Source organism: Botryllus schlosseri, chromosome 13 (genome assembly GCF_051294905.1).
Source record: "Botryllus schlosseri isolate E-star chromosome 13, Bs_hap1, whole genome shotgun sequence".
Lineage (NCBI taxonomy): Eukaryota > Metazoa > Chordata > Ascidiacea > Stolidobranchia > Styelidae > Botryllus > Botryllus schlosseri.
The window spans coordinates 8432690-8459132 of NC_137248.1; the positions used below are offsets into that span (position 1 = coordinate 8432690).

The 26443-nt window shown below is 40.0% G+C and overlaps 2 protein-coding genes across 2 annotated transcripts; one reads left to right on the top strand and one right to left on the bottom strand.

The window, feature by feature from the left end:
* Positions 1 to 444: 444 nt before the first annotated feature.
* Positions 445 to 23560, bottom strand: LOC145454308 (Fanconi anemia group I protein-like). The gene is made up of 28 exons (XM_080332301.1): positions 23162 to 23560; positions 22253 to 22383; positions 22088 to 22195; positions 21448 to 21599; positions 16131 to 16339; positions 15130 to 15278; positions 13313 to 13437; positions 13163 to 13256; positions 12665 to 12755; positions 12047 to 12235; positions 10956 to 11157; positions 10765 to 10894; positions 9628 to 9845; positions 8096 to 8231; positions 7133 to 7267; positions 6947 to 7068; positions 5427 to 5572; positions 5221 to 5364; positions 4792 to 4945; positions 4624 to 4725; positions 4105 to 4325; positions 3706 to 3872; positions 2720 to 2797; positions 2487 to 2658; positions 2209 to 2351; positions 1267 to 1470; positions 662 to 868; positions 445 to 581 (listed from the first exon to the last, which is right to left on the bottom strand). The coding sequence occupies exons 1-28, from the start codon at positions 23328 to 23330 to the stop codon at positions 510 to 512; spliced, it is 4170 nt and encodes a 1389-aa protein (XP_080188427.1). The 5' UTR covers positions 23331 to 23560; the 3' UTR covers positions 445 to 509.
* On the top strand, positions 19048 to 21357 carry LOC145454313 (uncharacterized). The gene is made up of 2 exons (XM_080332307.1): positions 19048 to 19217; positions 20088 to 21357. The coding sequence occupies exons 1-2, from the start codon at positions 19058 to 19060 to the stop codon at positions 20858 to 20860; spliced, it is 933 nt and encodes a 310-aa protein (XP_080188433.1). The 5' UTR covers positions 19048 to 19057; the 3' UTR covers positions 20861 to 21357.
* Positions 23561 to 26443: the final 2883 nt, after the last annotated feature.

A 26443-nucleotide genomic window follows, 5' to 3' on the forward strand; every position in this document is an offset into this window, starting at 1 on the left:
AGATGGCCGAAACTCCGACCGACAACAACAAAACGGGATCGAGAAAAAGGTAGACATTCCATTGACGTCACGCGGAAAGTGTAAATACGGAGCAGCGAAGCAGAAAACGGCCGTAACTGCAAGCCAGAAGACGTCGTAGGGAGTTTCTCCCTTCATTGACGACAAGAAATAGGATAGCTTCGAGCGATTGTAACAACAGCAAAGATATTCGATTGCTTGACGTAAACTGCCTGAGCCCTATTCAGCCATAATCTACCACGGCTGGAATTGCTTTTCAATCTGAAATAACACATTCGTCCATGCCGCGCGACGATCAAACCTTGCTTAAACTATGTAAGGCTAAAGTCTAACCTTCACGTCAATTCCTAACGCAGGCCAAGTTGCGAAACGCTGCACCAGAGAAAACAAATCCTAATCAGCTCGCAGCAACATTCAAATCACATGCCACATTGAAAATCAGATATATTAATGCAAAGAACTCAAGAATATTGCGAAAATCAATCAATCAATCAAGTTGGTGAGTCAGCCCTAGCCCTCTTTGATGCATTTGGATCTCCTTCATCGGAATCAGAACTGGAGTCCTAAAAAAATACCAATGTATGCCGTTACCAAGTATGAAGCAGCAAAAGAGACCTACAATTGTACAATGCACTGTATATACCTGTGTTTCTTGCGCGTTTTCATCTTTTCTGGCAAGAGCTTCTTTAAGCACGGCACCCCTGATGCGAAAATCTCTGGAGGTTGGCAGTTTGTGTCCACTCAACAAGTTGATTTTGCATTTCTTACCGAGCGTCATCAGGAATCGTTCCAAATTCTCGATCGCATATATCAACGGGGGAATTGATTTGGTCTCACGCAGTACCTTTTGCTGCAACGGTACGATGGAAGTCGATCATCAAAACAGTATAGTGAATGGGCAATTGGACATGCACCCAGAGGCGGCCAGTAACGGAGTGCAACGCCTTTTTGCAGTATGTTTTCAGACTACCTTCACTTCTAATGAAGATTTGTAAACAAAACTACTTTCATGAGTAAAATTGTAATTATGAATAGCTGCTGTATCGCGGTACCTGATTAAACTAAATATGTTCTCGAAAAATGCACCCTGTGCATTAAAAAGTAGTTGGTAGCTGCCAAAAGTATGACTTGAAGTAGTGAAGTTTTGACATGCTTTGGAAATTTCTACTTCCACTCGATATTGAGTAGAAATGTATGGCGTTACTTTTACAGTACTAAGTTGACTACTTTCACCACCACTCTGTGCACCTTTTCCGCGTTGGTAGCATTTTCTTTCACTTCTTTCCTCCTGCGTTTCTTCGCGGCAGATGCGGTCCTACTGGACTGCAGGCTTTCGATGTGATTGATAAAAGGATACACATATCTGGTCAATTCCGTCCCCATCAGCTTCATAAGCGTCTCGAAACGGGGCATTGGAGCTTTCGTCACGCCTTGCGAGATGATCCATGCGTACTGGGGCACAAATGCAATGATCACCAAGAAACCCAACATTTGGCTGTGTTCAAATCGATACCAACAATATCAAGTAAAAGAAGCATGTTTCAAATAAATCTGATGTAGCCTACTACTGTAGAATGGATTATGTGCGTAAATTTGGTCCTAATGGCGAGAGCCTAGCAACTACAAAGCCTACCTGGGCCTAGGGTCGTCTGCTGATTCATTCTCTCACAAAAGTGATTGGAGTGCATTGAAAAAGTTACTTTCCATTTGACAAAATTAGGAATATGACGTTGTATATTTTTGTCCATGATGTTTCTGCAGAATATACACCGACTCATGATATACATACACACGATCTGTGGACATGAGTTCATGATATGCATATGCCACATAAATAGCCTAGTTAGTCTTTTAAAAGTCTTGCACCACCCCTCCGTGCTATCCCGGTAATTCTGAGCGCCAAGCGGGAAGCCATGGATACCAGTTTTACCAATCAGGTCTTTAGTCTGGCGCGGCCGGGAATTGAACCCATGACTCACCGATCAAGAATCAGAACGCTCCACCATTCCGCTATCATGATTACACAAAAATTGATATTTATGCAACAATACCGTTGCCCCATGCTTTTAGGTATGTGACAAAAACATGTGGAACTTGATGAGGGACATTGAGTTGAAAAAAATGCTTTTGCCAATATTAATTCCTCATCACAGATCTGCCAATTAATGATATAGTAGCGTATGTACTTACGTATTTCGTGAAGTTCGTAAGCAAATTAAAGATCTTTGTCAAACCACGAAAGACCGATTCGGAAGGTGCTCCGAGAGGCAATCCTGACTTAACATGCTCTCTGTATGCAAGCAGCAAACTCCCAAGTCGAGTACACACGGCACCTGTAAATAAATTTACCACATGATTCGACTCTCAAACTTGCAATTTGTAAAGCTTATTCGATCAGCAACACAAATATATTTTATTGGAACATTCGAAGCATGCTAAAAAAAGTAAACAATTTTCGAGTGAATTACTTTCAATTTTCTTCCTCTTTATGTGAAATTTACTTTCTTCACTGGTTTCGGAACAGCTCTGCTGTCGGCAAAACTTTTCCTCCGCAAGAAGCAAGGAAACTTGACCTCTCAACCTCTGCAGCAGCCAATCCGTTTCTTCGACCGCAGCGTCGATATGGCTTATGACGAGAGGCTGGTGAACACATCAGCACTCGATAAGTGGGCGTAAAATGAAAATAAACAAAGCATATTACCACTAAGAAAATGACGTTGCCTTGATCTATTATTGGGTAATTGGATCCTGTCTTTTTGTCTCCATCCATTTGGCTGTCCTGTGTGCAATTATATTTTGTAGATTAGCCACCAAAATTTTACCAATCCAAACTAATCGGATTGTGAATAGAATTGAATGAGTGGCAAGTATCAAAAGATTTCTCGACGATAATATACAATCGGTTTTCGAGAACAACATTATTCGAACATCCAAGAAAACTGCAATAATGCTCTGTATCTGAGTTTGAAATCGTGAATAATGCGGCACAGCTTTGCAAATTTGACTTCCGAGAGCCGTGCTTAGGGTCTGTCCTCATTACCTATAACACAATGAAGGCATCGTTAAAACCAGCAGAGAACATTGTTTAAATACGGCTAGAATCTAAATATCTCCAAGTAAGCCGAGGCGGTCAAAGTGGTAATCGTTGGTACTTAAGCAAAAGTAGATATAGTAGAGGTTCCCAATTAAATAGTAAGTATTCTAGGCTTAGCATAGACAAGGGGTCGCCAACTCAAAAAGAACGGGCCACTTTTCAAATTTTGTAAAGGCCTTGTGCCGCAAGAATTCAACATCGAGACAGAATAGACCACACAGTTTAGCCACCACATTTTAGAACGCTTTCCGTCAGTACAACGCCATAGTGTCTAACATGAGCGAGGGTCATATAATTACAACAAAAGAAGTATTATAATTTTATAAGGGAAATACAAATAGAACAAAATGTATCACAATCATTATTTCATTTATTTTGAACCATGAGCTCTTCACGATACTTGACAACGCCTTTCAGCGACTAATGAATCGATATAGTGCATGACCTCGCGGGCCGCGTGTTAAGCAGAAATGAAAGTACTCTAAAATTGTAACCACTCGAGTATGCAGCGCAAGCAGGCAAAACCTACTTGAGTACTCCTACATATTTACAGATGCAAGGCACAATATCATCTCCGTTATTACGCAGCCCACCTCATCACCGGCATCGATATCGCCAGTCACCAAATGTATATCCGTAGCAATGTCCCGAACGGCGCCTTCCGAGCCTTGCGCAGTGCGATGCGCCCCGGTGCTCGGCCCGCACGCCACGCTCAGTTGAAGGTGCAGAGAAACAAGCGACTTAGTCACGGCGTTATCATCTGTACCAGAACACAAATTCAAGTACCGAAAGTGACCTGGTAACATTTTCTTATCCACATTAAGAAGTGTTCACTGGGACCGTCAACAATCAATGTTCCCCAGAATTCATGTTGTTTTGTGCTCTCCATGAAACTTTATAGTTAGTGGCCAGTGGTCAGTTATATCAGTGAGGAAACACAATATAGTTGGTATGTTCACAGGAAACACTTGTCCAACAACAGTTCCACCGACCTATAACCCTCTCTTTGCAGAGTTTTCCGACCCACTCGTTGACTTGAGATATCCCGTGGGGGTAAGGGGTGGCCGACTGGCTGGACACCTCTTCGTTGTCTTGTTCGCATGTCACGAAAGACAGCGTCTCCAGTATCGATATGAGGATTGTCAAGATTTTTTTCTTCCACGCCGACAGTGGCGTGTCCTCGGACAGGTATGTCATCACAATCCGCTGGAATCTGCGCAAAGATAGTTTGTGTTTCGATGAATGAAGTTTCTATCTGAGAGCACATGACAAAATGACCTAATTGTGGTTTTAATATATACCGGTACCGGAATATGTTGTTGGATTTTTAAGCATTTTTGTTGTTATGGCCACTGTAGAGTTAATAATATATGATACTTACTGGTCTAGTGTCAATGTATCAATGCAGCATTACCATACCAGTGATGATATAATCAAAATCCCATGTAGATCAATAATTGTGTACGATTAAGAGGTAGAATGATAGTGTGCGGCATGATAATTGGCGCCACCTTCGTATGTGTTTGTCTTGTACGTTAACTCCAGTTGAAGTTGAGTCGTCGGTCATGGTAGTTGAAGTAGACGTCAAAAATTCTTCCAGCCGTTTGTTTTTCCTGATAAAAAAAACACAGACATAGGTCAACACACAGGTTACATTTCGCGTCGTCAGCTATCTTTACCTGACGACGATGTACTGAAGCGTAGACCGGAATATTTCGAGACAGTATTGACAGACGGCGGAATCGTACGGTTCGTTTCTGCTCATCATGAACTTTTTAAGGCAAGCTCGTCCGACCGTGATGCACATCTCCCGTATGCACGACTTGTCGAGACCTTTATATAATTATATATAACTGAATATGTACTCATTAACGTTTATTAAGCATCATTACTACCGTATCTTGCCTGTGCAGTAGTTGTTTGTTATAATATTACGCCATACAGACAAAATATTTCCTGCATTTCGAATTTGAATCATCCTATTACTGACGTTCATTACTGATGAGAGTCAGTCGAAAAGTTATTGTTTCGCGTAAAGTATTAGCAGCATAAAATCATAACCACTTGATGTACTTTGTCACGGTCCAACTCTGACAGCCGCAGCATACCTCCGATAGACTTGACCACGCCGTGATCCTTAGCGTGCGTCACGGTGTGCAGTACCGCGTCCATGGCAAACCTCACAAAGTCACCGTCCGTTCTCAACACATTGAGGCCCACTTCGTTATCGGGCGAAACGTCAACGAGTAACCCTGCCAAATCACAGAGCGCGTTTTTTTCGACGGGCGAATGTAACGGAGAAATAGAAGATTACTGTTAGCCATCAACTTCACGAATTCTGGTGATGCCGGGAAACGGACCGGTAACACTTTGGTACTGTCCTTTTTTCCCGAACACACAGCATCGTGAATCTTCTTGTACGAAGAGTGTAGCCGTAAGATCTTGTCGGCCGATTCCTCGCTGCAAAACAGTACGCATATATACAACTAGACCAGTTGGATTCAACCTTTACTAACCAGTGGAACACTTACGCTAATCTACAAGCCTTAGCGGAACCCCAAATGTTTGGCCGAGTCATAAAAAGAAAATTCAAAATACACATCTAATACAATACTTTAGACTACTGGTCCATAGAACGACGTGCGCATCAACTGGGTGCTAAAAGAACAAAACCATTACGGTAGGAGATAATTTTTACACAAAAAAATTATAATAAGGGCGAATTTTTTTGACGTGTCAAAAAAAGTCAAAATATTGTCGAAGTTGTGACGTTAGGCTAAAAATAGTCAAATAGTCAAAATTAATTGAAAAGTCAAAAAAATTTTGTTTGTATTGTAGATGTTTGCTCTGTCGGTGAACTTATCATTTGACATTTTACAGCTTGTAGCCTGCTTTATAGGCCCATTGTCTGCTTATTACGAAGCATAAACGCTCAAATGAAACAAATAGACTGACATGGTGTTATGATCAAGGTACCGCAATATCCTAACTGAAGCAAGACTGCGTGGGCATTGGTTCTAATATCAAGAAGCGCATGATGAGAAATTGTGATGCAGAGAACATTATCGGAATGAAGCAACACGCTGTTTCACCAGCAGTCCACGCACAGCTTCAGTGTTGCCAGCCAACAACTGCTGCTGTTGAACGTTCTTTCTCCATTCTTGGCAAGTTACTTAGTAAGGACAGACACTTTCTACCCGAGAATGTAGGAAAGTGTCTTCCGTTGTACTACAACAAATTTTAATTATTGCTACCATAATGCGTGATGTAACTACGGGTACTGGAATTCTTCATAGTTCCAGATTTCAAGTTTTTTCATGTAAAAATTGGTCAGTTTTTGGTCAAAAAAGTTTTTTTCAGGCCGAACTACTTTGTAGGGACAGACAGTTCCAACCAGTAATGAAGATAAGTAGTGCAATTTTAACATTATGTGCGAAAACACCTAACTTGCATACATGGAGTCAAAATTTTGGTAGAATCAAGTTTTTTAATAATTGTCAAAAAATGTCAAAATTTTGATTTATTATGTCAAAATTTCCCGTTTTTTAGGAAAAAAATCCCCCTAATTATAATAAATATATATTGCAAATAGGTCTGACTTCTGCTATCCCCTTTCAGATACCAGTTCAGAAATGTGTGGAATCGTAGCTTGTAGTTTTGGCTCTACTAGTACAATACCACTTGAGTAGCAATTACGAAGGCAACCTCTCCGGGGCTGCGACCCCAACCGCAAATCAATTTGTGAAACGACTCGATCGATAAAAAGAGCGAGAGAGAGAGAGAGAGATGAACTATTCAAACACACACAAAAATCTCCATGACGAGAGTAGATACCTGATTTGTTCTTGCATTAAGTTATATTCAATCACGGCACGGTAGCACCCCAGCACCAGTCCGGCTGTGAGCAAGTTTTTCTTTCCGACACTCGTAGCCGGAGTGAAATCTGCCGATTTGTCCTGCAGCGTTTGTAAATTATTCGATGAGACGCAAGTGGCGAAATTCAACGTCTCAACTACAGACCAATTCGAAATCGTCCATCTCGGACTTGGCGAGACGATTGGTCAACGATTGAAATATGTCGCGAACACTTGAAATGAGATGCTCGTCAATCAGGTCGTCGTCGTCCAAGCCTCCGAGTTTTTGACAATCTTGTCCCTAAAAGTCAAGCACACTCACGATACGGAAATAAGCAACGATCGCTAATAAAAGACAGTAGGGTCACACGAGTGCCATCGAGACTTCGAGGACTTTGCAAAATCGAATAGAGGAGAGATTTAATTTCAAATCTAGTACACGCCTCGGATTCAAACCAATCACTTCATACGCAAGAAAAAAGCACCTACTGTTCTCTATTTTCTACTTTTAATCCCGACACAAAGAATACAACAGCAATTAGACATTGTCACAACATTTAGCTTCATTTGGTGACTTGTTTTATCATACGGTTGAGAACGAGAAAAAGAGTAAAAATGTTTGCAAAAAGACGCTCAATTCTATCGGTCTACAGACTGTTGGAACAATGCACCGTCGATACTACGGATTGAAATCAGGCTAATATCGACACTTGTCGTGGTTTCATGAATCCACCGTCATAGCTTCTGGCGAGCAATAAGGACCATGGTGAATGTCCTTACTCCTTGACCAACTATAAGTTGCACACATTGCTAATGTTATATCAAGACCGTCGGCATAGTACTATAATAACATTTGACACAAACTTGGTCTGTTCTGTACAGTGTTATTGAACAGATTATTATCAGTGCATCCACAGTAAATAACTACAAAAAGGACTAGGTTTTCCTCTTTGATCCTACAAATGCATCATTCTGCGTATCCATAAACACTTGATAACACTTTTCATAATTTATTCCTGTGATTCATCGATTTTAATATCGAGAAGACAGGTTCAGGTTTAGAGTGTTGTGTAAAATAGATTCATTGTGACAAAAATGTCTCGATTTACCAGCAACACTAACGTCTAACCTTTCTCAAGCACAGAAACAACGCAGACATCGTCAGAGGCAGAGGCTCCATCATTACCGGTTCTCCGTTGACCATTTTAATGCAAGAGTTGATTTTCACGGGCGGGATAATACCGTCGTGATCCTCGTAGAATAATCTGCGCGGCAAACAGCAGGCTTAAGATATCAAATGCAGTTGTGTCACGCAAGTAGGCTCAGTGCCTCCAAAGCTGAAGTGACAAATGGTTGATGACTTCTAAAATATTGACAACGATACAGTTTTCCTGTGGCGTTTTCAGGAAAAACCGGAAATTAGTTTGGAATTAGAGCAAAGTAACATTCCACAACATATATTGTAATTAGATTGCTGGTATTTCGCTCTAATTAGTCTAATTAGGCAACTAGAATTATCTAGTTGTTCAAGTTTGCAATGTAGTCCTGAAAGCAATATTCAAGTTTATTACAGCTAGTCACCTTTCCAATGTTTCGAATATTGTAATAGCTTTTGGATAAATTTGCCATATTCAACAGATGATTTCATTACAATTGTAAAAAATAAGAGCCCATGGTGCTACCAACGGATGCTACCAATGTAAAGAGTAGGCTAAATGGCGTACGTGATTTAGGGCGACATGTAAAAAAAAGTCAAAATTTTTTTGCAACCTGCATTTCGTTTGTGTGGTGGATTTTGCACTGTCGGTGAACTTATCATTTGCCATTTTACAGTTGTAGCCTACTTTATAGGCCTACCGTTGTAGACGCCCCATTGTCTGATCATTGCGAATCATAAACATTCAAATGAAACAAATAGGTTGACATGGTGATATGCTGAACGTACCGCAATATCCTAACTGAAGCAAGCCTGCGTGGCATTGCATGGTTCTTATATCACGAAGCGCATGATGAAAAATTGTGATGTAAACACCATTGTCAGAATGTAGCAACAAGGTGTGTCACCAGTGCTGTCAGCCAACAACTGCTGCTGTTGAACGCTCTTTCTTCATTCTTGGCAAGCTACTTAGTAGGATAGACACTGTCTACCCAAAAATGCAGGAAAGTATCTTTCCTTGTACTACAAAAGTTTTCAATTATTTCTACCACAATATGTGATGTAACTACCGGAATTCTTCATAAGGACGGATCTCGTTAAAAAAAAGTTTTTTCATATAAAAGTTTGTCAGTTTTTGAATGAAAAAAGTTTTTCAGGCCGAACTACTTCGTAAGGACAGACAGTTCCAACCAGAAATGAAGATAAGTAGTACAAATCAAACATTACGAGGGGAAATAACCTAATTTGCATACGTTAGGTAAAAATTTGGTCAAAATTACGTTTTTTAGGGTCAAAAAATGTCAAAACCTTTCGTTTTTAGCTGAAAAATAAATTGCCCTGATGATTACTTTGGTTCATGTAAGCATCAACACACTGCGTGCACCTGCAAAATTCCACGAGTTATCAAAGAAACTCTTTTAGAATTAAAGAAGAATACATATCCAATTAACTGCCCACGCACGACTCAAGTTTCTAACCATGATGAGTAGACAATTATTTCCCACCTAAACTGTCCCAGCAGTTTCTCTATTATGGGGCCGGCGAGGTGCGCGTTACGCACAATAACGTTCCAAAGCCCTTGGTACAATATGGTGCGCACTTCCGACTGCTGCGACAGGCATCGCCTCATAGAAGACAACACTTCCAAACACAACGATTGGTTTTTGTCGTCGCCCGGATTTGATTGGTCGGGAAAAGAAGTACGTTCGCCGCCAAGAGATTGCTGAAAAATAATATTCAAATTTGTATTTGTTTTTCATGCTCTGGTTTCTATCGCGGCAACTCATTTAAAGCATGCACTATATTGCGCAGAGGTGTTCAAAGTAGAGCAGCTTACACATCTCTGATTTTCTACTTCCAATATTACTAGTTTTGACACGTCTTGGAAATCGCTACTCCTAAGAAAAAATTTATGGAGTTGCTTTTACTTCTACTGTCAAACTCTGTCGAAAAATTAATCGTGGCGGTTCATCTAGGGTTGTAATGACTCGAGTCACGATTTTCTGATGACTCAAGTCATTTTCTCAAAATATGGAAATGACTTGACTCGACTCGAGTCAATCTGTGTATTGACTCGACTTGGACTCAAGTCATTGCGCATGACTCGAACCACGTCATATGACTCGAGGACTCAGACGGCCAAGACCGACATTTCATTGTAATTTCGAAGAATAGTAAAGTAACCACACTATTGGGATTTCGTCTATCGGTACTGGTACTCGAAAATGCGACCAGAAACTGCTAAAAGTGGGGAAAATAGTATATTATAAATGCGAACATTTGATTCACCAAACAGAGTTATAAAAAGTGGGTTTAACAAGACTTTAACTGGAAACTGAGCAGTCAACACAATGACTTGGACTCGAACTCGAGTCATAATACCATGACTCGGACTCGACCCTCTGCTCAATGACTTGGACTCGGACTTGACTCGGTGGTCAATTGAAAATGACTCGACTTGACTCGAGTCAAACTATAAAAGTGAAATTGAGTTGTGACTAAGAGCCCTGTGACTTGGTTACAACCCTGGATTCATCAACGGCAATTTGAGTCGCAGCCTCATATGGCATTACATCAAAAACAACGCAAGATTCAATCCCTTCTGCACAATTTCATACATTGAAAACACGTCTTTCACTTACAGACGCAAGAGAAAATATCGACATTGACGATTGGCCGGGCGTTTGACTCAGGGAGACGTAACCCTTGACTTTGAAATTTTGCAGCAAAAGCAGAAATCCGTTGCAGGCGATGATTCTGCCAGTCAGCTGTCTAAAGGGGCGGTAAGCGTTAACGATTATCTAGCATAACACCAAAACTCAGTTAATTATACCCCGTGAATAGTGCTCTGCGGAGCACCAGAATGACTGCATTCTTCAATTCCGTGTTCGTTTTTATGAGAGGCAGCAGGGCTTGGAGTACGCAATCGGCGTTGGTCGTGGATAGGAGACAGATATGATCAAGAAATTCCTTCAATTTGTCCTTGCAGTCCAGCAATGTCTCTGGATATCTCTTCGCCACACCCTTCAATACATCTGCGAGGAACGTTTCATAAAAGTTGCTAGGAAGGTAGAAAAGGCAGTTTACTTAGGAGATGGCAAGGTTTAACTCGCGGGGTGCTCGTCAGCCGTCAATACAAATTCATATTCTACAAGAAGTATTCTCAAATATCAACCGTAACAATCAACTCAAAAGAATATTCCATAAGCATCATCAATATATTTAAGCTATTCAACCACAAGCTCTAGTTGCAGTCACAGATTCCTGAATAAGCAACTGACAGTACTAAGCTTGAAAATTACTTTTAGGACTTCATTCGTTGTAGTATAATTATAAATTTAAAATAATTCATTACCTCAAAGAGTTTCAAGAAGTCTATGGCCCAATAAGAAGCATATAAACATAGACTGGAATGAAAATCAATTTAGCCTATGCAATAATATAACGAACTATGCTGTGGTTAGAACAAAGAATCCTAGAGAAAACCAAATAATGCAATACACCACGGTTTCTCAAACTTTTCCCCATCACGTACCACTTATGGCGTACCACTGATTTGTATTGTCTACACGGTGTAGGCCCTACCACACGAATTATTTATATTACTTGAATGTACTGGTGTTTATTGGTTATTCCTATTAGTACTATACCGCAGCACTAATCGATAGCAAGAAGACACCATTTATTGAGATATTTGCAACTGTTTCTTACGCACAAGCTCGTAAATCTGGGATATAACATTACTCACAGCACTCTTCACGTACCACCTAGAACGCTCACGCGTACCACACTTTGAGAACTACTGCAATACATGGAAAACGTTAGGTTGACATGTAGCAGTATATGTTACTGCTTCTTATTGTGCCGTTAACTCTTGATCAGGGGCACACAAAGATTTAGGCATTCACGGCAACACAGACCTACCGATGTAATGATGAATCGGAGTGGTCGCCTTCGTGATGACTCGGTTCAAAATTTGTTCGATGATCTCAGTCCTGGTTTCCTGATGCTCTCGGAACATGCAAGCGACCAGACGTCCGCCCAGATCCCGACAGGCTTGTTGCGGGCTATCCTCCCGCACGGGCTCTTCCTCGAGCGGCTTTCCGAATGCGCCTTATCAGACGCGAAGAAATGTTAACCTTCGACGGTGTGCCAACGAGAGTTATAGAGCCATAAAATCTCAACACGGGGTTAGTAAAATAGGTTTCATTGCTCATTTGTTATATTCTTTTGATGGTAGGGTAAAAAATATTGCCGAATTTGCTAATAAAGGTTGATCAAATTATCGTGAAATTTATGTATGGTTTACATGAAGCATTTCCCACCTATTTTGAACAGTTACAGCCATGAGTAGAAACCGCATTGACAGTCGGCGCAGGAGTCTAACTTTTCAAATGATCAAAGTCGAGACTCAAGTAGAGTCTGTATATACTAGGAATTGCCAGTAGCATTACACATATTTCCTTTTTTTAAATTATTTTTATTTTGGGGCTGCATAATAAACCTTTGTGGCACTACTTCCTAACCTTGCATCTTACTCACCGCCTCTTGGCGCGTATGCGTCCATCAGGGTGAATCCGAGATGGTAAATTCCAGGAATCGTCTGCTGCCAGCCGTGTTCACACGATTTGATCTGTACAAGAAATCACCTTCACAACGGAATATATTTCACAGCTTAACCAGACTCGTTACACTTTGAAAATCTGTGATTTCGAAATGACTCGACTCGAGTCAAAAGCTGCAGTGACTCGAAAGCGGCGACTTGATACCCACATTGGTATAGATATGCTTTAGTGGTTATTAATTCTGACTAATTCGACGAAAACCCATCATAATCGCTTTCAAAATTTTAATATTGTCATAAAGGGCCGTTCTACTTGTATGTGGGTAGAAATCTACTAATTCTACTACGTATAATATCGTAGATGACTATGACCACTTCTGAGTATACATGAAGTAGATTTTACACTTTTTCAAAACATGTTTTCAAGCTACGTTAATTGCTTAAGTTATAAACTGATGACTTGAATAATATCTTACGATCGTGAGAAACATTCTTCGAAGATCTGGAACCGTTACCAGACGTTCCTTCAACCAGTTACTATGAGCCACCTTGTGTTCGTGAGCAAAGCATCTGAATATAAATCACATTAGACGCACACAGTACAGACTAGGTACACGCAAACAAACCTAAACACAATCCCTTTCAGCACATCTAACACCGAGTCTTGATACGCCTGCATCTGCGCTGCGCACAAGGCCAACCCGATCGACAGACTCGTGACCGAACCTTCCGATATTGCTTCTTTTGCAATCTGAAATAAACACTCCAAAGTATAGCCCGACAGATATCAGATTTTTGAGCCGCTACCCATAAAACCGATAACTAGCAACCTCATCGATACATTCAGCCGACGTACCACCTAGCTTAAGACGCATTTCCAAAACTTCATTCATAGTATTTATCTGAATAGCTTTACGGCCACAATTGACGTGAAATAATCCTAAACCAGAAAGGCTGCATCGAGCAGAGTTCGACAGCTAGAATACATTCAGCTTTCATAATTCGATTCGAGATTCATTACAATTATAGCTACACAGTGTTTTCAAAATTGTACTAGAATTAGACTTGCAGCCACACAATTTTGTCAGTCTAATTCAGGGGTGGGCAAACTTTTGAGCTCGCGGGCCGTACTATATAAAATTTGGATTATAAACCAAAACGCAATATTGATATTAGATTTTATAGTGAGGACATGGAGGTAATATGTGCTTATTTAAAACAAGTCCAACATTGCTTTGATGATATCGTATACACGCGTCATAGAAACATATAGTGGCGAGATTTCAAAGGCTGGCGGTCCTCAATAACCAATTTGTCAAAACTATAGAAATGAAAGTCGGTTGGCCCGATTACTAGAACAGGATTGAAATATAAATCTGTGAGAGCGATCTGTACATAGATTTACTAATTCCACTTTTGGTTCAGTTCCAGGACACACAATGCTGACAGCATCATAACCATGTTAGCTTCAAACACGCTTCTACTATGTGTAGATAAAATATAAATACCCCAATTCTACGCATACAGAAAACGAATCTACCTAAGACACACCCGAATCGTTTTTTATAAGCACAACACTGAAATAATTAAAAATGGAGTGGCCAGTCTGAAATCCCACTCGTTGATCCAAATTATGTCAATCTCGTTGCAGCTATCCAGCTGTGATATCAAGTATTTACCTTAGATCAGTGGTTCTAAAACTTTCCAAGACACGCCCCCCCTATGATTGTGAAAGATTTCGCGCTCCCTTATCGTCATATCACAAAACGCAACCAGGATGCTAGCAAACCTAACGGGTAGTATGATGGCATGGAAGGTTACGACTGTGGATGAGAGATTTTTAGTAATTCAGACTAAATACAGAGCAATAACTTAAAATTGGATGTAAATCGCGCCGAGCGCGAAAAAAATTTGCAGTTGAGCTCAGCTTCGCGCCCCCTTCAGATGCTTTCACGCGCCCACCAGTTTGAGAAGGCCTGTCTTAGAATTATCATGGTGAAATATACTAAGAAAAAGTTAATCAAGTCCCTGCATTAATTCGATTTTTAGTACGCATTTCATCAGTATTTAAAAAAAGTTTTTTTAGACTCTCGCGGGCCGCACAGAACGGTGTTGCGAGCCGCATGCGGCCGGCGGGCCGTAGTTTGCCCACCCCTGGTCTAATTAAACAAATAGAATTATCTAATTGTCCAAGTTTGACATCAGGACACCTGTCTGTATGCTATAAGAAACTCTGGCAGTCGCAGTTTAGAGCTCTCTGACTTTCTACTATCATGGTGTGATGTCACAAAAATTGCTGGTATATTTTACCTCTAATGGCCAGCCCAACCGCAATATTTCTTTACAAGTGTGATATCGACTTGATATTATCGGTGAACTGATGACCGTCCAGGCCCTACTCCTACGTGTGGTGACGTGAAAAATCAGCGCTTGGGAATCTCACCTTCAATATCTTCACAAGAGATTTACCGACGGCTTGATCACGCCTAGACGCGTTGAAAAGATGTTCCAAGACTTCACCGAATATCCGTGTAACGGGATTTTCCGTTTCGTTTTCCGAGTCTGCCCGGAACATCTGACTCCATTCATTGTCTGGAAGACGAGGGTGGGATTAATCACGCCTGGCAGTGATGGAGGCGGATTTTTTTGTGAATATAAACCTGGACTTGACAATTTCAGACGGGTTTGGGGAGGACACTGGTAATGTAGGCTACTTGATAAGAACAAATTTATTACTGAGTACACACAGTCCTGGTCAGCAACGAGTGCTTCTACTAATTCGGAGTACTCAAGCGGATTTTGGCTACTTACACTATTGACTCGAGTGGTTATGATTATAGACTAATTGCAACTCTACCTAACATTTTTCAGTTTTTACGAAAAACTAGGTCAAAAATACTTGGGTACTTGGAAATCGATACTTCTACTTAAGATAGCTACTTTGACCTCTTTCAAGTACAAATAAGTACAGTTTTTGCAATTTTAAACATCATCTCAAAATAGGTTTTAAAGTGATGATAACTGTTTCATCAAGCCCTTCGCAATTTGACGTGTTACAGATATGCGAATTGATCCAAAGATAAATTACTATTTGACCAAATCAAAAACTGAAAAATATGTAATTCGTCTTCAAAACTGTCTCAGCCGAAGTAGTGGTGCAACAGCATGACCAGTTGTGTATAACAGATATGGACAGGACCGAATTGTTATGTATACATTCTGATCCCATGACTCGTATCAGAAGTTCACAACCAAAAATACACACAGATTTGAAAATATCAAATCCAAATCACATGAGCTATGTTCTTGTTATTTGTGTGATCAATAAAATCGTTCAAGGAAAGCTGAAAGTATGAGAATTTTAATCCCATATCAACCACTGTCCACCGTGTAACAAGCCAGGAAATAAAAACAAATAAAAAAGAGGCTAAGAAAAAGTCCTACTTTCTACATTGGTCCCATCACTGTGAGCGTTCTGTATCTTTTCCAGTGTGTTAAATATTCCCCGAAGCAGCGTTTCATGGCTCCCGATTTCCACGATCAAAAGCATCTGCTTTATCACCCCTGGGATCTCTTTGAGTTCCATTGTCTCGAGTTGCTTCAGCGCTTTCGTTAGAAAAAAATTCAACTCCTCCCGATTCATTGAAATAACTCTGCAACGCAACAGAATACATGACAAATATCCAAATACAGGAGTATCATGTATCGGCAATTGAGAGTTTAAGATTAAGTCTGTTGATATGATGGAAACCAGCGTTTGCTGAAGTTTACCATTACATGGATTAGCAAATAAATTTGGTTTGGCGACCCATATACCAGCTGATTTTAGCGCCTGACTAAGAGTGGGTTTTGCCATAACTTAACAGCAGACAAGTTCGATTTTTTCATACTCGAATTATGAACCAGATATGGACAATTTCACACACAGGCATTCAAGAATCTGTGTAACTTGGAACCGTGAAAGGAGTTTTTATAGTCAAAAGCATGATAAATCCCCCTGGTGTAAAAGTTATGAAAGGTAACCAAGTGAATCGAAACTCAAGGTATGTGATCGATATTTTAAATGTAGAAAAAGAGTTGCCCCCTTTCAAAATGTTGATTTTGATGCGTTCTGGATTGATTGCATTTATCTCAACCTTTGTGTTTCAAACCAGTCCCTTCAGATTGCTTGAATTGAAGTGTCTCCGTGCTGTGCTGATGCATTTTCTGTTGCTGTTGATCAAAAGGCGGATAATGGAAGAAGTCAAAGGAGACTTGGTTTGTTTATTCGCTGGAATGGTACTCCTAATGACGGATTTGGTTGAAGTAAGCAGTGTCAACCACCCTACCAAAGTATTATGCTCTATTTTTAACTTGAATATTAGATTTGCGTATTCACTTATCACGCCAGAACATACCAGTGATGAGACATTGTCCTCCAACTAATTTCGTTCAAGCAATGCAAATAATACATACTTCAGACACATTAAGAAGAGATGTAGTGTAAACTGCCCCTTCAACAAATTTTATCATTATTCAGTGCTCAATATTACAGTAACGGAATATCATTCAGAAAGTTTTTCCAATTAGATGTTTTGAGTTAGTTGCAGAAATTCTTCACTCCATTGCTGATGACAGCTTTCAAACAAAAAATTGCGCATCCCAAACTAATTCGTAGAAGTACTCGGGTACTTTTCCTCCCATAAATTTTGTCATAGTTTTGGTGTGTCGTGAAAATTATTACTTCTATTTTTAATTAGAATTACAAAATTCCCACATCTACTGAGTAGCATCGAAGACTACTTCAACGCTTGTTTTAAATCCATAGTAACAGCAAGTAACAAATTTGCTAAAATTCTTTGTCAAAATCAACTCATTGTGCTGTGTGAAGGAATATAGTAATGAGGTTTTCTCGAACTTCTACAACCATATATTAGCCATATTAGGTATTGTAGCAGCTGTCCCAGCCGGGTGCCAATAATCTTGATGCGTACCCCTGCACTTAACCTCAATTCCCACGACCTTAAATCTTTATGATAAAGAAGTCTGCGAAGCACATGATTTGAGAGATCACCAGGTGTGGAGGGTGTGCTCGCGCTTCAGTTGCAGAGACGTACATGAACAATTAGATTTATTTCATAGTGTTATTTCTATATTTGCTAATACATTGCAGTATGATTTGATCCTGCTAAATCGACAAATTTCTGACCACTACTTGCTACTATTTGGCTGTTCTGTGTTATCAATCAGTTCTATTAATATTTTCAATATTTTGTCGAAACGAGTTGTCTTTGAGATCAGACATCCATCCTGGTCTAGGCGAAGTAAAGAAGATGCATGCACACGCACAGTGCACACTGGATGAAAAGTAAAACAGAAAATATATAAGGCAAGCGACAAAATGAGGTGGCATGCGGCGTAAGGCGAGATCGATGTTATGTCGTGGTCCGGTATTCCTGAAGGCTGACTAGTATTCATTTAGAAGAAATTGCCTGTATTTCGACTTGAATGCGAACATACTCAACCACCGTCGGATAGCCGGCGAGATGCTGTTCCACAATTGGGGTCCGGCATACTTGACAGAGCAATGCATTTTCTCGTATTCCGCCCTGATCATATGGTAGTTGTTATTCGTTGACACGCGTGTGCCGTCCTTAAACGCTTTTGACTCCGAGGTGAAGTTGTCGTTGAAATTTGAGGGACATTGACCGCAATGGAACTGATACATAAACTTTTCTTTCTGATATCTTCTATGTTTAGAACACTAAATCTTTTGCGTAACGATTTATCAGTTGCACATCCAGGCCCCGTGGGGCTTTGGCAATGATACGAATGATCCGATGTTGCAGTTTTTGCAGTGGGTCAATCGTATTCTTGCAGGCAGCACCCCAACAAAGAATTCCGTATTGCAACTTTGATAGGAATAGAGTGTTGAAGAGTATCAACAGAACCCAAACTGGCACTGTGTAGATAAGGCTAAGAAAGCTCCTTGGATCTGTGTGTGCGATCAAGAATGCAGGGAACTAGAGCGGTCATTAGTCAGTCTGCTAGTACGTACAAAAGGAACTTTAGCATCGACTCCAATCGAGCACTATACCAGCGTGTCTTGCAACAAGTCCTTGCATCGATCGCTACAGGTATCATTAATTCAGCCTTTCATCGGAACTCAATTTGTGGGAGGATATGAGCTGTTTCCTGTTTGTAAGTTCTTATAAATATGCACAGCTACGGAATTGTCTGAAAGTCCAAACGAGGAGTAGTTGAGATAATGAGCTGTCATGACCTCATCTGGTCACAGCCAGGGTCAGATTAGGGCTGGATTATCCACAGCCACACAATACAGTAACCTATGTGTCAGTAGTTTAAACTATCAATTATTATGTTGATTGCAGATGCTGGTATTTCAAAAAAATAGAGGATTAGCTTTTATCAAATCAGTTTTTCAACATGCCGTGATTCGGAATAAAATGGATATAACAACTAATGAAACATCAACCACAATCATATTGAAGCATCTTGACGTCTCCAGTGTCCTGACAGGGGGAGCCACAGGTAATATGCAGTGTTTCTCAACCCTTCGAAATCTACAAATACTGCCGTTCTTGAATCAACGATATGTGCGTTAATGCATCAACTCAATATTGGGTCAAAATGTAAATTTTGAGAGGCAAATGTAAATAACAGATCAATTGTTTCACTATAAACGCTGAAAGGTGAAATAACAAAACATTGTACTTGTTTCAAGTGTGTGTTTCTAACTTGATACAAACCAAGTAGCACCGTACATCCAGACATAGCACTAGTACAGCAATTTGGCCAACATTATGAGTGTATTTTCACTTGAAACAAGTGGTTTAAAAAGACGTTCGTAAGCAACCCCTGACCAGCTTGAGAACCACAGAGGACTAGATTACTCGATTGCAAAGCCGTAAATCAGTGGTTCTTACACTGGGGGTGCAAAGCAGCGGTCAGCTGAAAAAAAAAATTCGCGCACTGCGCCATTTACCTCCGATTCATACTCATTTCTCTATATATAGTCCGAATTTCATATTCTAAAAATTCTCTCATCAACAGTCCTTCCATGCCACCAAACTATCCGTTGGGGTTGCAGGCTTCCCTGATGGATTTTGTGATATGACGGTTAGGGGGACGCGAAATATTTCACTATCATTGCTATAAATGGTTTTCTGAATAGTGAATACACATTTGAAGGAAATCCCGAAAAAAAACATTGGTAATATTAGTATATAGTTGCATCATCAAGGTCATAGTTACCCTATTTTCTGACGCAATATTTCAGCATCCTCGTAAACACTGTCAACAACAGCGGTGTTAAAAAAATCCGAGTTATGGCCTTTTGATCTGCGTTCGATTTATTTTTAAATAATTTGTCACCTTTGACAATGATTATCTTGTATTCAGTCACTCTCAATCCGGCATCAATGCTAACACTCACCTATTTGACTTACTGGAAAAATCAATCATCGATGGAGGATGTTTTGAATCATTCAAAAAGTACTGAATCTCGTCGCTTTGGAAAATGGATACAACTTCAGTGTTATCCGAGCCTATATAAAAAGGCTCAATCACAATCTCCAATGATTGAATTTGTCAACCGAGAAATAAAGATTGCCACCTTTGCGCAGCCTATCAAAGATAAATCGCAGGAAATTTACACCGTCGTGGAAGACTTGGAGACAAGCGGTATTTTGTTTTCCTCGAGGCTACTCACAGTGAATGTTGATATGAGTACAAGGAGGCCAGCACCTTTCAATGATGATTTAAAACAAATATACAGTCCGGAAAACTGCACCAGAGGTCCAGATATTGAGAGCGAAATTGAAAAGCGATGTCTTGATGTTTGCGATCTTCCTCGAAAAATATTCCATGAAAAACGTAGCGTCGTCAACGCCCGGCAAGTTGACTACAATGGACATGTCGCCATGGCGCACTATGTTGATTTTGTATTTGACTGTCTCGCTGAAGGAATTTTCAAAGGCGGCGTTGCAAACTGTTCATCGATATTCTCACGGAACATCAAGCTGGTCTCACTTCTATTTCTGAGAGAATGTCAGTTGGGCGACGAAATTCTCACAACGGCATGTCAGGATGAGTCAAATCCACGAATTTACAGGTTTCATCTGAGTCAGAGGGACAAACTCATATGTCAGGCTGAATTATCGTTCTTTGAATAAGACTATAATGTGTTAAATTTGAGTGTAAATCGATTGCGACTCATTAGCGGATTTGCTAAAGATTTAATGTACTATGTGAACAATTGTAAAACAGACAAGGTTCAATTACTCTTGTAACTGAAACACACCGAGAAAAGGCATGTTAAGTATTCATTGTGTGCTAGTTTGGTACAGGTAGAAGATTGTCAATGCATTTGTCGGTGTGAATATTTGGGCAGAGTTTTTTGCGCCAACTGACATGATGTATCCTATTTATTCATTTATTATATCCAGAAGTGTTTTCAACTTACTGTGGCATCACCATGGTACTTACTAAGCAAGTTGTACAATATTATACATATTCATGCAAAAATAATACAAGATATGTGAATGCCCATTTTTTCGTGTGACCATATTAATTGGACGGTAGGTTACCGAATGATGTACCCTTTTGATGTACCCTTCTTCATAAAAATGATGCTATACAATGCCAATACAATTTGAGCTGGACACTGGCACTACATTTGTCGCGAATAATCACAGGCACGAGTACATGGGTACGTAGCCTACTTACTAAATCACAAGCTATAAATGATACAAAAACATACCTGAAGACTTTAATGAGTTGCAAAACGCTCTTATTAGACCATTTGCCGGAGAAAAGGTTGTTCAAGACGTGTTTCCTATATTCGTATCCCACCATAGAACCTTGACCTGCACCAAGATGAACCTCAGGCTTCTGCTCGATCAAAGAGAGAAGCTGTAATATAATTTTCTTTATATTTAATATGAATTGATACTTAATCGACCATATCAAAGGTTGTAATCAGTATCAGTTTATTAATATTTTCATCATTTCAAAACACCGCAAAAACTGCTATACAATGAAAATATAGGAAGGTGTCGAAACGACTTGCAGTATTCTTTGAGATCAGAAATTCACCTTGGCCTAGGCGAAATAGAGAAGAGGCATGCACACAGAATGAAAAGTAAAGCAGCTAATATAAAAGGCAAGCGACAAAATGAGGTGGCATGTGACATGAGGCAAGATCGATATGTTAGGTCGTGGTCCGATGATCCTGAAGGCTGACTAGTAATCATTTAGAAGAGATTGCTTGTATTTCGACTTGAATAACGCAAGATTTGCTATCAGTTACGATAAACCCTTATTATTTGGAAAGATGCCTTGACTTACAAGGCATAACAACGTTTACTCCAATTGCATATTGCCATTAATATAGTATATACCTTTGGGAAAACTTCAATTGCGTACCCATTCCCAGTATCCCCAGAGCGTATCATCTGAATTAACAACTTTGACATGTCCACAATTCCACCTGTCGACAGCTGAGCTACCTACAAACACATAAAAGTAATCAATAAGAGATCGTATCTCCCAATCCGGGATGATACCTCAAGAAGCAAAACCGCAAGTACTTCTTCGCAAACTTCCTTAGCAATTTCATCACTCGACAACAGCTTCAAGCAATGGGTGTAGGCAGCATGAGCATGACAAGATAAGTTGTTCTTGTCTTCACTACAGCCTGCGAAACAAAAATGAGCGTTGATTATTGGATTGATGTTTTCAGTACACCAGCATTGCATTGGTAGACTAACATCTAGGAGAGATGGGATTATAATGAGCTTTTCAGAAATATTCTGAAGGAATCTAAAAATATATACCAATAATACAAAATTCCATTTCAACTAATAATTAGCCTACTGCATGAATCAGATAGGAATAAGGTAGAAAATTATATTAAGGTTTATCAGTATTAGTGTCATTTTATTATTATTTTCATCGATTCAAGATTCGTTATTTCATTAAAACTTTTATCAAATAAATACACCTCAAGATAGCGATATGATGAAAAGATTGGAGGATGCCGAAACGACTTGAAGTAGTAGTTTAAGTAACTCATTCTCGACCAGTCGCCTTGGAAAGCTAATGTTTGAATTGGATTTGATCGTAAAAATGGAGCCAATCAAACAGTCAACAGTCTTCATCATGAATGGACACTGGATTTTGACGGGTCCCCAAAAAAATACAATTGAAGCGCCTCTACAGATCATCGCATATAGAGTCTGAAAGGATTTGTGAGCTAAAATTGCCTCATCTCATGCAGCTCCGTTACCGCAGTTATGATGGGAGTGAGAGGTGTAAATCAAAACCGCTCTGCCAACAATGTTGTAATTTCTGTTGAGTCGATTCCACATGCCTGATTCAATCCATACAGCATAAAAATAATTCGATTTCAAATCACTAATTCATTCTGCTCATCCCTAATGGCTATAATGATGATACAGTCACTCACGACTCACCTTTGAAGATAGCATTAAGAAGTTGCGTTGCTTCGTCAGATTTGGCTTGTGCCGTGTGGTTGTCGATCCACTCACGAAGCTTATCAAAGCTAGATTGCTTCAACAAACCCACCAATTGTTCCAACTCATCTTTTTCATAGGCATCAATAATGTCTTTGTCACCGGCCATGCTACGAATCAGGTCAGTAGCCAAGCAATAAGTATAGTAGAATTCGAATATCTAGACAATGGAGGATATGAGACGAATGCAAATTTGCATGAAATGCATGTCTGTGACGCGTGACCAAGATCGACTGACAATCCAAAGCCGCAACCAAAGAGCTTTTCGGGATACACTGGCTCTTGGCTATACTTCATTGCTTACTAATACTTCGTTGCTTGCATAATCAAACCGATCGACCGACCCATGCATATATATTATGCCAATTGACAACAAGACATATTCTACCCAGTGTTGGGATGACTCGAGTCATGACTTGACTCGAGTCACTTTGCTAAAATGACTTGACTTGACTTGACTCGGCGTATCAGAAATGCGGATTGACTCGTGACTCGGAGCAAAATTCACGAGTCAATTTCAAGTCATCAAGTAATCGGTGTCGATAAAAACCACTGTATCTTACATATGTTCGGAGTGTTCGCGCAACGCTGGTGTAACAATGATCGTGCGTTTTACTGAGCCTCCATTGTTCTCTCACAAATATATTGATCGCAAACAAAGTGATCGAAGCTGACAGCATACATTATCGTAAAATATAGTATAGTAAAGTAATTTAATAGCACAATGTCTATTTCTGTTCTGTGTTAACAACCAAACCTCTTGTTTTATTGAAATTGAAGTTGCAAATAGTTTATATAGTCCTAGCCATTGGCGCTGGCTCGAATTGTATCATATCAATTTGCAAAAGGCTAATGCATTGCATCTTATCAATTCGTTTCTCTATTCTCTATTTGGCTGGTAACTATAAACTGAGGCTGTGCAATTACTTACGTAGTTTATTAGTTCTACTTATACGTGAGCGATACAGCGCCTTACTTGCGCGTATGTTTAACTCTATATCCGTTCATCGGTTCAAAATCAATGACCACTCAATCTGTATTTCAGACAGCTAGCACAATACAATGGCGTAATCACGCCTCATACCTTGAAAAGGCAATTTGACTTGAATTGTGACTTGACTCGTGACTTGACTTGACTTGACTTGACTCGACTTGACTCGAGTCACCTCCGAAAATCGACTGACTTGACTTGACTCGAGTCACTTTCGAAATCGATTGACTTGACTTGACTCGAGTCAAAATGTGCAATGACTCGAATTGACTCGTGACTCGAAGGTAGTGACTTGATCCCAACACTGATTCTACCTCGTAAATATCTGTCGAATTAAAAGTACTCTAGCAATTTGCAACCAGCAGACGGTCTTCACTCTTCAGCACGCACACCAGATCACAACAAAAAATATCATAGTTATTTTCCCGCCTTGTTTACGTTTTACGCACCGTTGATTGCCCGCAACGGAGATGAATCCTAATCCTGCAAACGTAATGGACGTAAATTATTGTAGACAATCAATTGAAGATGGTCGGAGAAGTGTTCGGGAGCGACTATTTGATATATCATCTCGTATTCATAGTTGTCTTTTTCCACCTCTCACACACAAATGGTTGTGGGTGTCAGGTCTTCAAGTCCACGGCTATCCCTCTTGTCTGAGCAATGATATATATATCTGCATTATGTCATTGGTCCAAGGTTTATCTGAGTTCGTCTTTTATAAAAAGATAAGAGAAAAGAACCGAATATGTACGCAAATGTGAACTATCAAAGATCTCAAATAACCGATGTCAGGATGATTATCACGTGAAAATAATAGAACCGTCGTGTTTTGATTATAATAACATCTATCACTGTTGTGTCGGGCATTTATCAGTGTTGGGATGACTCGAGTCATGACTTGACTCGAGTCAGACTCGAGTCACCTTTTTCGCATGACTTGACTTGACTCGAGTCAGTTTGCCAAAATGACTTGACTTGACTTGACTCGGCGTATCAGAAATGTGGATTGACTCGTGACTCGGAGCAAAATTCACGAGTCAATTTCAAGTCATCAAGTAATCGGTGTCGATAAAAATCACTGTATCTTGGATATGTTCGGATTGTTCGCGAAACGCTTGTGTAATCCGTGAGAGCGACCAATCATTCAATGAGCGTGCATTTTATATAGTTTATATAGCTCAGTGTTTATATAGCTCAGTGGTGTCAGGTCTTCAAGTCCACGGCTATCCCTCTTGTCTGAGCAATGATATCTATCTGCATTATGTCATTGGTCTAAGGTTTATCTGGGTTCGTCTTTTATAAAAAGATAAGAGAAAAGAACCGAATATGTACGCGAATTCTTAAGAGAAGAACAAGAATAAATGTGAACTATCAAAGATCTCAAATAACCGATGTCAGGATGATTATCACGTGAAAATAATAGAACCGTCGTGTTTTGATTATAATAACATCTATCACTGTTGTGTCGGGCATTTACACCAGCACACCAATGTGAATTCACTCTCCTATCTGTTCCTTCTAACACAGGGGTCACCAACCTTTTTGCAACCGAGGGCTACTTTTGCGTAATGATTGAAGCGGCGGGCTACTATTTACTCCCGTCGGTTACCCGTGTCACACTCAATTTCCGCTTTGATATTCATAGCGCTGGACTGGACATCATGTTATATGTTTCTATAGCAGTCAGTGGGAAGCCTGGCATTGTATGATATCAACTAGTGCGCTGTACTCTGGTATTCAACTTGACACTGCAATTCTTAGTGAGTGTTCCAGATGTGCATTAATTAAGCGTGTTTTGTGTTTATTTTTTATGAAGTTCATGTCCGAAAAGGCTGATTCACAATGATAAGTTGAACCATAGACGCTTGCAACCTTCATAGCTGCTGCGCATACACCACTGTACTTTTCCGTGTCAACAATGCACCAAACGTTTGCTGCAGACTGAGGTGGGGGTCATTTTGCAATGTTACAATTTCAATCTCCAACTGTTCAGCATCCAGAAATTACAAGATTTCATTACACCGGACACCAGCAACGATTACAGAAAGTTAGAAACATGGTATATTAAACTGCGTTGAGTGTAACAGAAACAAGCTGTGCCGAAAGATGCAATACGTAATGAGTATACAGATATTGAAAATCTGCTAGTACTTCACGGCTATCTGACTCCGAATAGTAATATTGTTTGCTACTTTGGCATTGTCCTGGTCGTCGAGCTATCGTAAGGG